Below are 13,908 nucleotides of genomic sequence, written 5' to 3'. Positions count from 1 at the left end.
TTGAAAGGTTGTACAGTATGCTTAGGTTTGAAAGCTTCTCATTTACTCTGTCAAACATACCTCTTGTTTTTGTGGCCAAGTAGCTCAATCAGCTACTTGTACTTATGTACAATAGCTTGAAATGGTGATCTTGGAATCTGCAGTTGTTTATGATCCCAACTTGAGTTGTGGCTCTGCAAATGACCCCATGTGTACTAGAGAAATTCAAAAGTAAATTTAAACTTGTGCACCCTGTTCTTCTCTTTTTAATTCAACAAAGATGTATGCTGTATAATCATCCCACCCCTGAAAAAAATGTTCAGAGAAACCATTAAATATCCTAAATTACCAGGATGTTCTTGCCTATGATGGGTGTTTGACCAAAACTGTAATTCTCTGGTGTCTAATGTGCTTTACAGCTTTATAAGTACACATGTTTTTAAGTCTGGTTTAGGCATTGACAAAAGTACCCTTTACAATCTAAATGATATAAATATTTAATACTGATGTGTCACATCTGTAAACTTCAGATGTATGTCTATGCTTGTTGACATACATGTAGAACATGTGTGATTTCTACTTGCAAACTTGCATTGCATAATTTCTACCTGCGCTTCAACCTTTATTTCTCTAAGATAACTAAAGATGGATGTGGTAATGATATTTTATATGCACGTATCATGCAAAATATACACCACATAAATCACTATTGTAATACAAATGTGCATGCCACTTATGCCTTCAAGTGTTAATTCAGCTGTCATAATTATACCACATATACAGATGTGTATACGCTCCTTGTTTTTGTTTTTTTTGTTGTTGTTGTTTTTTTTTTTAATTTTTCTTTACTATGTTTTCAGTTAGTTATGATCCTGATATCAGTTTTATTTATGTGAACATACGATTTGGGTTAAAAGGAGCTGTGCAAACACTCAACCTGCGATTTCTGCTGTACTAAAAAAGCATATTTAGTATTTCTATGTCAAATGAATGAGATAAATTCCCCCAGGCAGTAAGTCATCTCGGTTAACAACATATTAGTTATAAAAGGTGCAATCAAAGAGTTCTACCCCTAATGAGCAAAATGTTAAAATTGCTGCTTTTCCCTTTTTTTCCTCGACACCTCTTCCAGTTCTCCTGCTTCACTTTATTGCAAAAAGTATTTGTTCTTTTTCCTTCACAAGCATATGAACTTGAGTGAGATCCAATTCTTAATCCATAGGGTTTAATATATATTATATATACATTTGGTTTAGGAGTGTGTTTATGGGAATTTCTGAAGTGCATTTGTGCGCTTACACCGCTGCATCTGACGCTTTACATTGCACTTTGTGATGAACGGCTTTCGTGCAGCTGCTCACCGTGGAAACCCATCTCATGAAGCTCTCTAGGCACTCATCATGACCTAATCTGAAGGCCATATTATGTTAGGAGATCTGTAGCAACTGGCTCTGCAGAGAGTTGGCGACCTACCACTAACAGTTGACTGTGATATATTTAGTAGTGAGGAAATTTCACAACCGGGCTTGTTGCACAGGTGGCATCCAATCATGGCACCATGCTGGAATTCACTGAGCTCCTGAGAGTTCACATGTTTGTACAAGTAGTCTGCGTGCCTAGGTGCTTGATTTTATAGACCTGTGGCCATAAAATTGATTGGAACACCTGAATTCAATGACTTGGATAGGTGAGGAAATACTTTTGGCAATATAGTGTATGTTTGGAGTCTGTTTTTGCTGGAAGCAGCAGGACACAAATGCAACTTCTGAATAAAAAAGCAAAGCAGCTTCCCTAAATCTTTAAATGTCCAGCCCACACTGTTGTAGCCACAACAGTCATCAAACCACCGGCAGTAGTTATATTTATAGTGATTAATTTCGAATATAACTCTGTTTTTTTTTCCACAGAGGATTCCAGTTCAACCAAGAAACTCTCAGTTGAGCTGCCTAGTAAGATCCCACCATTTTAGATCTTTGACCAAGTAGCTTATTTTAAATCAGAATCATTCAGTGGCTGAGTGTGGAAAACATGTTGGAGACATGTTTATCTCTAGGCATTTTGTGTGTTTAGAAGTTAGCCTTTTAGCAGAAGAAAGTCAAAATATTCAAACCCCCCTTGCTAACATAACTTTTGAACAGCGTTCACAATATAGTTTGATACAAAAAACCAAAAAGAAGCACTGCACGCATATTCTTTAAACTCTGACCTTTGATTCAGAATTCCTCACTGCTTGCATACCTTTAACTGCTTGTCATCGTTTTCTGAGTGTGTGCTTGCTTCAGTGGACTTTACAGTACTATTTCTTACAATATGCTGTAAATTTCTCTCTGTCTTTGTTTAGATGATAGCGTCCCTGTGCCAGCCATGGGGAGAAAGGACTCAGGTAATAAAGTGGTAGCCTTACACTTCAAGAGAAACTTCGTTCGGTTTCATTTGTTTCAAGAATATTGCGCGAAACATGAAAAAGATGCTTTCTTGAAGCCTCCCCAACTCTTTGTGTCCTCCATAACCATAAAGGGCATGAAGTGGGCTTCAGAGAATTATATCTTTTTCATTTTCATTCAGAAGGTTTAAGATTTTCAGAGAAAAGCTAACAAGATTTTGTCCAAGGTGAAGTTTCGTAAAGTATTAACACAGTGCCCAACAGAGGTGAATCACAATCATATGGCAACAGCATTATCTTCAGTCATACCTCCAGGATCCAAAGAAGACTGCAGTATCCAGACAATGAAGAATTTATAAACCCAGTTTTTCTTTAATAATAATAACGATAATAATAAAACGTTAGGTGCTGCTTGTTCTATTTGCATATCTTTCATGCTTTCCATGTTGCAAGCTGAGATCCTGCTGCTGTGTGAGGTGTGAGTGCTGGACGTGATGTGTGTCTGTTAGTCTTTCTGTCTGTCTTTGTACCTCTGGACTGGTAAAAGTAAAAATTTCAGATGAGAAGTAAAAGGTGGGTGCTAAGACTCCTTACTGTACTATTTGTAGCCTGTGGCAGAGGAGAGCTGTGTTTCACGTATGTGATTCTTTTTCTCACTGACCAGTGTGGTCTCTGGGAGAGGGTCAGGCACCAGACGAACTGGAAAAGCCAGTTGACAACCCACCGCTCTCCACCCTGCTGATCGAGAGCCCCCAAAGTGGTACTGTCACTGTGGGTGAGTAATAGAATGAAGAAGAAAGAAGATCTGAGGAGGGACTTCACAGGGAAACCTGCAAAAAGGAAAACTGTATCCATCTGACAGATGCAGTAGGCAAAGGATTTAGAAGAGCCAAGATATCTTTCTTTATTTCAGCCTTATTTCAGATCACTGTTGTGGCTCTTTGGGTAATGTTAACTTTGACTTATAATGTTAAATGCTTTTGCTGGATAAGCATAAGTAGAGACACCACTAAGTTGGAAATGTTCTTATCCCTCAGTTGCTCAGGCCTGAAACTGGGTGCAACTTCCGGTCTGACATGAAAAACTTATGTATGGCGAGTGGTTGCTGGGTGAAACTGGCTGCAAAGAGGGTAGTGCACCAAAAATGTCCTTGTGATTGCTAGCAGATTGCAGCAGTGACTTGAAAATGCACACGCCCAGCAACCAGCGCCTCCCACAGAGTGTTAACAGATATGTTAATTAATTTTTAGTTTGTCATTTTAGTGTTACACCAGTAGTGCCAGTACACTTTTTTTTTTTTAATGCATCCATTAACGAGAGAGAGCAGAGAGCAGAGAGAGCACTGCAACACTCACTGCGACACTGATATCTAAGTTAAAACAGTCTCTGCATCTGTACTCGTATACAATATATTTGTGTTTCTGTGACTGAATGCTTTTTTATGTTAGTATTCGCTGGTACCCAATTACGCTTTCTCTGTAATCATATCGAACTTTTCTGTCCGAAGGTGGTGACATCACCTTTGTTGCCAAAGTGGAGGCCAAAGATCTTCTGCGCAAACCAACTGTCAAGTGGTTTAAAGGGAAATGGATGGATCTGGCCAGCAAGACAGGAAAACATCTACAGCTAAAAGAGACCTTTGACCGAGTCACAAAGGTACCCATGTACCCTCACCTTCTTTAGAAGGTATGGAAGCACATTTTGTGATAACAATACTCTTATACAAACTTTTATCAGGTCCACACATTTGAGATGCACATCATCAAGGCCAAAGATAACTATGCTGGGAACTACAGGTGCGAGGTCAACTACAAGGACAAGTTTGATAGCTGTTCTTTTGACTTGGAAGTTAAAGGTTTGTCACACCGTTAAAATACTTTAGAACAAAAAAAAACCCAGGCACAAACAAAAATCCTGCATACTATGTGCTGATACTGTTTTACAGAAGCTGGAACGGGCTCACAGAATATTGACATTCGATCCGCTTTCAAGAGAAGGTAATAAAAAGACCTTTATGAATGAGTCAGCAGGAACCCTTATGGACTCAGAATTTAACAGAATTTCTATGTTTTCTTTTCAAAACAAGGCATTTTTCTATTATAGGATCTCTAATATTCTATATATACTAATAAAGACACCTGAAAAAATGAAGATAAGAAAAAGTGCCATTCATTTAGGCACACTGAACACCGCTCCATCAAGTAATGTCTCTGTACTGTATGAGATGTAAGTGTGACAAGATGGTTGTAATAATGTCATTTACCTTTCTGCAAGGTAATTACAAATCAACCAGCTCACTCACTGTGTAATTAAAGGCCAACTCTTGCACATTGATTCTCCCTCCAAACAATGTGACTGGAAAGCAACACAAAGCATCCCTCTTGCATTGCATAATCACAATGTTGTACTTCAGTAACGGTACTTTAACATTGTGGCAATGTTGCCCGGGACAGCTCTGGATGTGTTTTACACAAATCACCTTGTTTCAAGCTTTTATCTGGAAAAAGACACAAAAAGGTCTCTGTGTAAGCACCAATCGTGAGTTAGCTTGGAGCTAATGTATCGATTGAGATCAGAGCTTTTGCTTTGTGATGCTCTTTTACCGTTGTTTTTAGTGCTTCTAGCTTTTTCAGCACTGATTAAATCTCTATTAATCTCTTCTTGTTAACAACAGCAGTGAAGGACAAGAAGATGCAGGAGAGCTTGACTTTAGTGGTCTTCTAAAACATAGGTGAGAGTCACAACCTAATACTGAGTGGATTTTGTTTTTTTTTTAGTATTTTTAAGCCCCTTCTCTGGATTTGCTTCTTTTCTCTTCTTCTTTCACATCATTTGTAAATTTAATTTGTACACAGTTACTGTATGAGTGGAAAGCACATTTCTTCAGATCATCAAAGAAGCTATAACAGGGGTTTTCAAAGTCCGCGGGCCCCTCTCCTAGACAATTTTAGCTGTGCCCACTTTTCATCTTCATACTAAAACACTACAATATTTTCAATATTGTATAAAATATAATAAAAGATGGGCATCGTCGCTGTCAGTTTAGCATCATGAAGCTTGCAGTCTTGCTTTTTGCACCTAAAAATTATCATATTTGGTCGGAAAGATTAGCTTAGTTATAACTAACAGTAGCAAACAGTAGCAAGTTTATTCACCAAAGTGTGTCTGCAGACTGTGTGGATGCTAATCAATATACAGACAAATTAATTAAGAATTTAACTAAAAGAACTGAAGCATATCTTTTGGCAGTTATTAACACAGTTAGTAAGATTTAACCAGTGAGCAAAATGTTTCTTATCAGTAAAATGCAGTAAAATGCTAAAAATGCAAATGCAAACATATTTAAATGGGTGACAGATAGCTACATACAGTCCTTAAAAAGGCCACATAGACCACAAGTATTTTAGAATTCTTTCAAAAACTTCTTTTAAAATTTAAAATTATGTTATTTTTTAGACAAATAACAAACTTTTAACTAGGAATTTATGTTTTTCTACCCAGATTTGAGCTGGACTTCAGAAATTAATGTTCAAAATTAATTTTATGTTCAGAAATGCAAGTAAAGGTAACTGTACTTTGGCATCTTAATGACAAATAATATTGTGTTCTAATATAAATTTATTTGCTTATTGCCTTATATACGGTGTATCCATATAAATGGCCCACCCTGTATAACACTTAGAGTTTAGTCACAGTAACCTCCTCCAGTGGGAGGTGTGCCTTACAGCTTGAAAACCTCTGTGCAATAGCAAAGCTACTCCAGTGGTTCAAAATAAACACCATGATGCATATTTGAAATACATTGCAGAGTGTGAGTACAAGACCTAGTCAGTGACACTGCTCACTGACAAAATTATATATTTATTTTGGGCCTGTCTCTTCTTCTCCCCTATACATTCAGAAATCAGAGGTTAGTAGAACGAAAACCATAGGTATTAAAACGATTAGACCTTACTGCGGGTGAGTACTGTAATCCTGTAGAGTCCCCAGCATGACATGTAGCTCTAGGTATTGGACGAGCAAGAGTGTTGGCCTCCTGTAGTACGGTAACACTTCATTTGAAGGCAGCATTCCTAAATGCCCCACCAGCACTCAGCAATGATGGAAATGGGTCTTGCAGCATTGACACTGAGGTGACTTGTCTTCATCAAGCTGTGAAATCAAGTCGCATCTTTATGGGGCAAAGAGCGCCATTTTGGATCATTAATGAAGTGCTAGTGGGCCATGGAGAAATGAAGCTGTAAAATAGTGTTATCACTACATTGTCATTTATTTCAGTCTAGAAATATAAGGCAAGCACCACCATGTTTATTTCGGCGTCTTCATAATTGCTTGAAAATAAACGAATGTGAAACACATGTAGAGAATATGATTGTATTTTACTCAACTCAGCTCCAAGCTTTCAGACATTTGGGAAAAATGTCAGTGAAAGAAAAGGCTGATTGAATGTTCTCTATTTAACACTAATGAATACACTCATGTCCAGAACGACATGTTTATTAACCTTAATCCCATAACTCTAACACTCCTTCTGCATAGAGACAGTTTGTCTCTATGCATCATCTAACATTGTCGGAGCATCTGTGATGTGATCAAACCAACCGACCAGCAAACAAAGGGATGGGCCATATCAAGAGCTATATGACAATCTTTGTTGCAGGTTTCCCCTAAATGCATGCATCCTTCATATCAACAAATCGCACAAAGCTGTTAAGCATTCAATGAGCAAGCATCTGTCAAAGAAAAAAACAACCCTTCTAATTGATCTATAACTGCTCTTGTGTTTTAATCCTGATAAAAAAAAGCTTCTCCCCTTACTCTTTAAAGAAGCCTCCTCTTTAATCCTTATTTAATTGTTAATCTTCATCCTTCAAAGCATGCTATAAACTATGAAAGCAAGTTAGAAAGTCTTATTATTTATTTATTCGCAATCAAGACAGTTAAAACTTTTTGGGGCAAGATGGCTCGCAACAAGGAGCTCTTTTCAAGTCTTAGCTAGTTTAGGCATAAAATAATGTACCTGGATATTAATGTAATTAACTGATAAATACACTATGTAAATATCCTTTTTTTGCACCATGAAACAACCCTCAGTCATTAAAGTTAGTGATCTAATGATGATTTAATGACTGCAGAAAATTACTAGAGACTCAGAAACAAATGTACACTGTTTCATCCAGGAACAATTCAACCAAATCCCTTTGCACGAGGAAGGTGTCCATCAACAAAAGGCTTTTTGATAATATGATATAAACGACAATGGAGTCCCGTCCAGCTGAGCTACAATCCTGTTTAGCCTTTCGTCTGCAGATGCAGACAGTAGAAAGAAAAAAAGTCTCTGCATTAAATTGCTCACAACTAGGTTTGTGGGTTTCTGTGTCACAATTGCTATAAACAGATGTTGCACAGTTTTTAGTGGTTTGAGAACTATATTCAAAATAAAGCAGATGTCGCCATTGCTTCTACCCCCCAAACTGGCCAAATAAAACAATATATAGATGAAAAAAATGAAGACAAATATATAAACTGAGTATAACTACTAAAACAAGAGAAAGAGACGTGCAACAGAGGCCCCCAGCTAGGCTCAAGCCAGGAGTGTTGGAGCTACTGGTCTGTGTCCCAGCTCTTAAGGCAGGCCATCCTGATATTAGGATTATCATTATGATCTAAATAGTTATCTGTAGTTGTAGCTGTAGCTGTAGTTATCTGTGATCTGTATTTGTGTTTCAAGATTCTATCTAAGTAATTCTAAAGTGGTTAAACACATGAAAAACACACAGACGCAGTTAACCTTCCACAAGTTAAAGAACACCTCTGTGTTTTGTATTAACTGCGCTGCTACCCTGTTAACAAGTAACTTCAGAGCCGATGTGAGCACACAACTAGCTCACCATGCCCATCCCTTTGTGTGACATGTCCTGAAGAATGCTCTGCAGAGAAATATTGTAGCATGCTTAAACCAGAAACAGAGGAAAACTTCCCAGTGACTGCTATATTTAATTAAATCTTCTGACTACATGAGTATGAGGTCATTGAGTGATTCCTCAGGACACGTTGCAAACACCAGCCAATAAATCCTGCCCTCACATCGTTCCTTCATATTCGGCACCGCTAGGGAGCACAAACAGCAGGATGACACTCCAGAGGTGGATGTGTGGGAGATCCTGAAGAACGCCCGGCCAGATCAGTATGAAAAGATTGCCTTTATGTACGGCATCACAGACCTGAGGGGTCTGCTGAAGAGGCTGAAAAAGATGCCTAAAGAGGAGAAGAAGCTGGAAGGTAGATAAATCAGTGCATATTAATATTTATTTCTTTTCAGACATTAAGGTCTTTGTGGTGTTTTTTTTTGTTGTTTTTTTTTATCCTGCTTTGACTTAAGGTTTGTCTTTTCAAAGCTTTTGCAAAGAAGCTGGAACCTGCATATCAGGTGGATAAAGGTGGAAAGATCCGCTTAGTGGTGGACCTGGCTGACCCCACAGTTGAACTGAAGTGGTACAAGAACGGACAGGAAATCAGGCCTTCGCCCAAGTATGTAACGACCTTTTTCCTTATTGTTCAGTTCTTTGTGCTCTTGGGTTGAGCACTGCGCAAATAAAATGCATTTTATGTATTAAGAAATGCACTTTATTTGTGCCGATTCCTTCCTTTACCAGTCCTCTGGTAAATGTTTTCATTCTGTCACCAGCCTAAAGCACAATGGTTCACATGTTTCATTGCACATTACTCCACACAAACACTGGTACAAATAACCCCAAAAGAAATACATCAACAGTCAACAGTAGCATAGTAAGACGTCTTGAAATATAACAATGCAACATATCTGCAGCCAGTTTAGTCCACTGCACTGTGAACCATTGCCAGCTGACCTCCAGCACACTGTAACAGTCTCAACTCTAATGTGGCTCGAATATCAAACAAACGTTTTAGCATTTTTAAGAATTCAGAGCTACATTTGGGTGTACATGTAGAGTATGATTTCATATGCTGTCTGTAATTGCCATTAATTGCTGTATATGTCCTCCTCTATACAGGAAAAAGGTGGTACCTCCTTCACAGGTCTTTAACAAAGTCTGGCTTTGGAACAGTTTTAATAGATACTGGATCACAAAGTATTACCAAAAATCATCTTTTTCAACAAGAATCTTCGTATTAAGGCTGAATACATTTGTTTTTCTAACTATAATGTTTTTGAAAGGATAGGAGGGTTTTTTCAGCTTCCTCCAGTGCACAAAAATATGTTTGTACTGGTTTCATTCTTTTAACAGTCTATATCATATAATGTATCTTGCAGCAGTGCATTAAGAGCAGAGTCAGAGCAATGTTTTTGCCACACTAGATATTTTTATTTGATTTCAAAGCACAGCAAAGAGACAGAAGAAGAGATTGAATTTAGCTTTTATTTCATGTTATCAGCCTGCAAATGGCATGTAAATGGATAAAGACGTGCATATTTTTATTCAAAAGACAAGGCCTCTTGAGATTATAGATTCTTTATAGGTGAGCAGTATTAAGCTAATTCTGTTCAAAGCCATCTAAAGTTAAAGCCATCTGGGAGGATATTGCTGTTTTCTGGGTTTGGTCTCCAGGTCTCCCTTCTCCAAAGACTTTCTCCCATTTGATCTTCTTTCTTGTAACATTGTTGCTGTACCCCTCCAGGCATGATGTCTCTTTGTGTTTGTTGTTTGTCTGTCATATCATGGTGCTCCTTCCTGTCTGCCATAATCACTTGCTCTGCACTTCCTGTGCTCCGGCCCCATTCTGGCTCCACTGGTGACCTTAAGTCAAAGGAAGTAAGTCCATTCATCCACTCTCCCTTCTCCATGTCACAGTTTTGTTGTGAGCCTCACCTTTCTGTATGTATTTTCACTTCTGGGTTTGTGCAGCATTTTTAAAGCATGTTGACTGAAAGATCACAATTACATTTTAGAGCTACTGTACATTTGATTTTCCTAATAGTGTTTATTTTCTGTAATCACCAATTTGAAATAATATACATTCTTATCTTGGGACCACTGTATGATGAGCGATCTAATTAATGCACTTCCTGTTTAGGTATATTTTTGAGCATAAGGGCACACAAAGGATTATGGTCATCAACAACTGCTCCGCCAATGATGACGCAGCCTATTCGGTAGTCGCAGGAGATGAGAAATGTAGCACAGAGCTTTTTGTCAAAGGTAACGTGATTAAACCTTTAACCTTTTTAAAACAGCCATGAAGAATTGTTGGCTTAAGGAGCCAATCATTTAGTTTTCTTCCCTCTTGTCCAACAGAGTTACCAGTTAAGATAGTTAAAGGTCTTGAGCCTGTGAAGACCACAGTGAACGAGAGGATTGAGCTGGAGTGTGAAGTGTCAGAGGAAGGTGCTCAAGTCAAATGGTAAGAATAAACATGAAGCATTTAAACATGCTATGACTAACATAATAACACATGATTGCGACTTATGCTATAAACAAACAAGAGAATCATTAAAAAGTTTAAATTAAAAGCTCCTTTGTGACTCAAACTAAGTGTATGGTAAAATATGATTTGAACCTAAAAAGTGTTTGTATTACAAAAAAAACAGTAATCAGAGGGGTAATGTGCAGATATACTGTCTGGCCAAAAAAAAGTTACTGTCTGACTTAACTTAGTTGACATAACTATTATTTTATTAGAAGGTAGTTAGAGATAATTACTGCAGTCATAAATAGGCCATGGCTAGCAACATGTTATTTAACCCTAACTGATGCATTGAGTAAGTGGCTCCCTAATGTAGTGGTTTTGGCTAACAAACAAGAGATCCCTGGTTCAGTCCTGGAGGAAGACACAAATCCCTTTGGGAGTGTGTCAGGAAGGGCAGCTGATGCAGTGAGTAATTTCCATTTCAGAAGTGTCGGGTTATTGCCCTGCACCAAGAAAAGAAAACCTCTATGGAAATTAATAAAACTACTAAAACTGTGTGAAGAGCTGCCCAACCATTATTAACACCCAGAAGGATAGTGGTGAATCATTTCTGTGAAAGAAATGCAGTCATGAAAAAGATATTAAATGATCATGATCAGAGCTTATATAAGCTTTTGGTGTAATCCATCAACTGTAGCACTCACAGCTCCTTATAATAGTGAAAGTAAGAGCATTTCCACTTGTAAAGGGAACTTGCTTCTTTGTCGGTGTGTGACCATTTCAAATGCTCTTTCAGGTTGAAGAATGGTGTTGAGGTTCCAACAGGGGTGCGATCGAGATATCGAGTTAAGTGTGAAGGAACTAAACACTTTTTGGTGATTGATGACGCCTCACGAGACGATACTGGGACATACTCCATCATGGCCTCTGGTGGCACCTCTGAGGCTCATATACAAGTTGACTGTATGAAGCATCTTCTCTGTATTTAAATTCTTTCTACTGCTTGCACGCTTTCTTAAAGAAACAGCTTCTATCCTGGCCTTCCTCTATACTTTACTTAGTGAAACCGCTGAAGGTGTACCAGGACCTGCAGGACATGACGGTACTGCTGGGTCAGCCCATCAAGTTGCACTGTGAGATTTACCCAGGAAACGTCCCAGGCCGCTGGTACAGGAATGGACAGCTGATCCAACCCAGCGATCGCATCAACATCATACACAGAAATAAGTATGACCTTGCTATGGAACTCTATTCAATCAAAGCTGTTTTTATTAAATGGTTGTCTCACACATTTCTGTTTTTTCAGAGTCCATCGACTTGAAATTGCAGCCAGCTCCCTTCACGATGCAGGAGATTACACTTTCGTACCTGAGGGGTATTCACAGAGCCTTTCTGCCAAAATCCACATCATTGGTACAAAAACTTAGCTTCACTGGACTGGAGCTTTTTTTCTCCTTTTTCTCCTTCTTTATGCTTTCTCTCTTTCTAATGACCTCATTTGATTTTCTGCAGACCCTCCGAGGGTACACTTGGACAGCTTGAACTTTCCAGACAACACTGTAACTGTCGTGGCAGGAAATAAACTCCGCTTAGAGATCCCAATCAGTGGAGAACCAGCACCCAGAGTGGTGTGGATGAAGGGTGAAAGGGTGAGGCCCTTTGATTCTGTACTCACCCCACTACCAACACAAAAAACAACAGCGCCTTAGCCCAACTCAAAACTGCTCTGTCTGTAGTAACCGTATTGTTTATGCACTTTGAATCATTAAAAAATGGCTATATTACTCATGACTATATTAATTTGTTTCATTCATTATATTCAGGTATCATCCTTTTGTTATTTGGTCAGAACTGACACTGTAGTGGACATTTTGTCTGTTAAGAGGAACATAGGTGTTGTGATACACTATTACCGATGATAACCGTATTTTTTTTTTTTAATAAAGAATGAAATATATATATATATCTATGGTTATATGCATGTGTACTGTGCTAGAGCAACACTAGGCAAAACTGCCATTGGACACTGAGGCATGACAAATTATTGTCACCATGTGCAATGAACTTGCAATCTTGTTGTGTTTGAAATGCTTGTAGCCACTTGTAGTCAGCTGGCTTTCTGAAAGTGACATTGGCATGCCAAGATGGTGATAAAATGGCAATATGATGGAGTCAGTCTGCTATCAGGTTGAGATTGAATGGGGTCAGCTTGACAATTATATGTAATCCATTTATGGTCATACACGGATTAACAGTGATGAAAAAACTTCAGATCTCTTGCTGTCTGCAGAAATTCACATTAACTATTTGCATTCAGAGTTCAGCCAGAACCTCAGAGATCTGAACCAGAAATACCTCCACAAATAGTTGCTGCAGGACAGAAATGTAACTGCCAAATGACAGAGGTACCCGATAACATTGCTTTTATATAGGAATACAACCAGAAGGCAGCCAGCTGAGTCAAGTCCCCTATTACAAAGACACTTTGAGTCGTTGGTGCAGACTGAGTCAGACTGATTGCAAAGTGCTGTCAATCTCTCCGCATTTATAATTTTGGTTTATTTTGGTTATTTTTGGTTATTTACACACCTCTAATCTATCCAAGCGTGATTGCTGACTTTGTTGGACTGTAATTATTTGGAGACAGGTTGCCTCCCAGAATTGACCTTTGCGAAAGCAGTCACTGCAGCTACTTGCAATCTGTCACTAAATGTGAAAACATTCAGTGCAACCACCGATTTTTTTTTTCTAGCTGCAAGCAGGTTACCGTCTTATTTTCACCTTCTTGTGATTGAACTTTTAACGTTTGTTCTAACCTGCTTGGTAGCTAGTTAGTACCATGTCAGTGAATATCACATTTAGAGTTATTATGTAAATTAAATTTTTTTCATAGAAAGACTAATTTGTGAACAAAAAAATCTGTTTTTGTGTCCTCATACGGTACTCACGAGATCTTCTGTCTCTTTTGCCTTTAATCTCTTTTACTTCAGGTGATTCTCGAGTCAGGTCACCGCATCCACGCTGAGACATACAGTGACCATACGAGTCTGACAATTGAGGTCACTGAGCGGGAGGACACAGGAAACTACAAGATAGTCCTGCAGAACGAGGCTGGTGAAGCCACAGCAAGTGTCAAAATCAAGGTTGTTGGTAAGACA

General features: G+C 38.5%; 1 protein-coding gene across 9 annotated transcripts in view; it reads left to right on the top strand.

The window, feature by feature from the left end:
- mybpc1 (myosin binding protein C1) overlaps positions 1-13,908 on the top strand; it is a 37,666-nt gene that overhangs the window by 15,189 nt on the left and 8,569 nt on the right. For 7 of the 9 annotated variants that reach the window (XM_013275599.2, XM_013275598.2, XM_013275594.2 and 4 more), the window contains 18 exons: positions 1,887-1,928; positions 2,321-2,362; positions 3,027-3,137; positions 3,870-4,018; positions 4,100-4,217; positions 4,308-4,359; positions 5,037-5,093; positions 6,264-6,272; positions 8,478-8,644; positions 8,761-8,893; positions 10,147-10,155; positions 10,418-10,542; positions 10,639-10,744; positions 11,547-11,713; positions 11,812-11,977; positions 12,057-12,163; positions 12,263-12,399; positions 13,741-13,900. In XM_013275599.2, the coding sequence (XP_013131053.1) occupies positions 1,887-1,928; positions 2,321-2,362; positions 3,027-3,137; positions 3,870-4,018; positions 4,100-4,217; positions 4,308-4,359; positions 5,037-5,093; positions 6,264-6,272; positions 8,478-8,644; positions 8,761-8,893; positions 10,147-10,155; positions 10,418-10,542; positions 10,639-10,744; positions 11,547-11,713; positions 11,812-11,977; positions 12,057-12,163; positions 12,263-12,399; positions 13,741-13,900 (1,857 nt within the window). The remainder of the gene's footprint in view (positions 1-1,886; positions 1,929-2,320; positions 2,363-3,026; positions 3,138-3,869; positions 4,019-4,099; positions 4,218-4,307; positions 4,360-5,036; positions 5,094-6,263; positions 6,273-8,477; positions 8,645-8,760; positions 8,894-10,146; positions 10,156-10,417; positions 10,543-10,638; positions 10,745-11,546; positions 11,714-11,811; positions 11,978-12,056; positions 12,164-12,262; positions 12,400-13,740; positions 13,901-13,908) is intronic. The other 2 variants (XM_013275593.2, XM_013275600.2) reach the window with 2 other exon arrangements.

This window comes from Oreochromis niloticus, linkage group LG17 (assembly GCF_001858045.2).
Source record: "Oreochromis niloticus isolate F11D_XX linkage group LG17, O_niloticus_UMD_NMBU, whole genome shotgun sequence".
Classification (NCBI taxonomy): Eukaryota; Metazoa; Chordata; class Actinopteri; order Cichliformes; family Cichlidae; genus Oreochromis; species Oreochromis niloticus.
The sequence above is the reverse complement of the archived record's forward strand: the minus strand, read 5'-3'. Positions and strand labels throughout refer to the sequence as shown.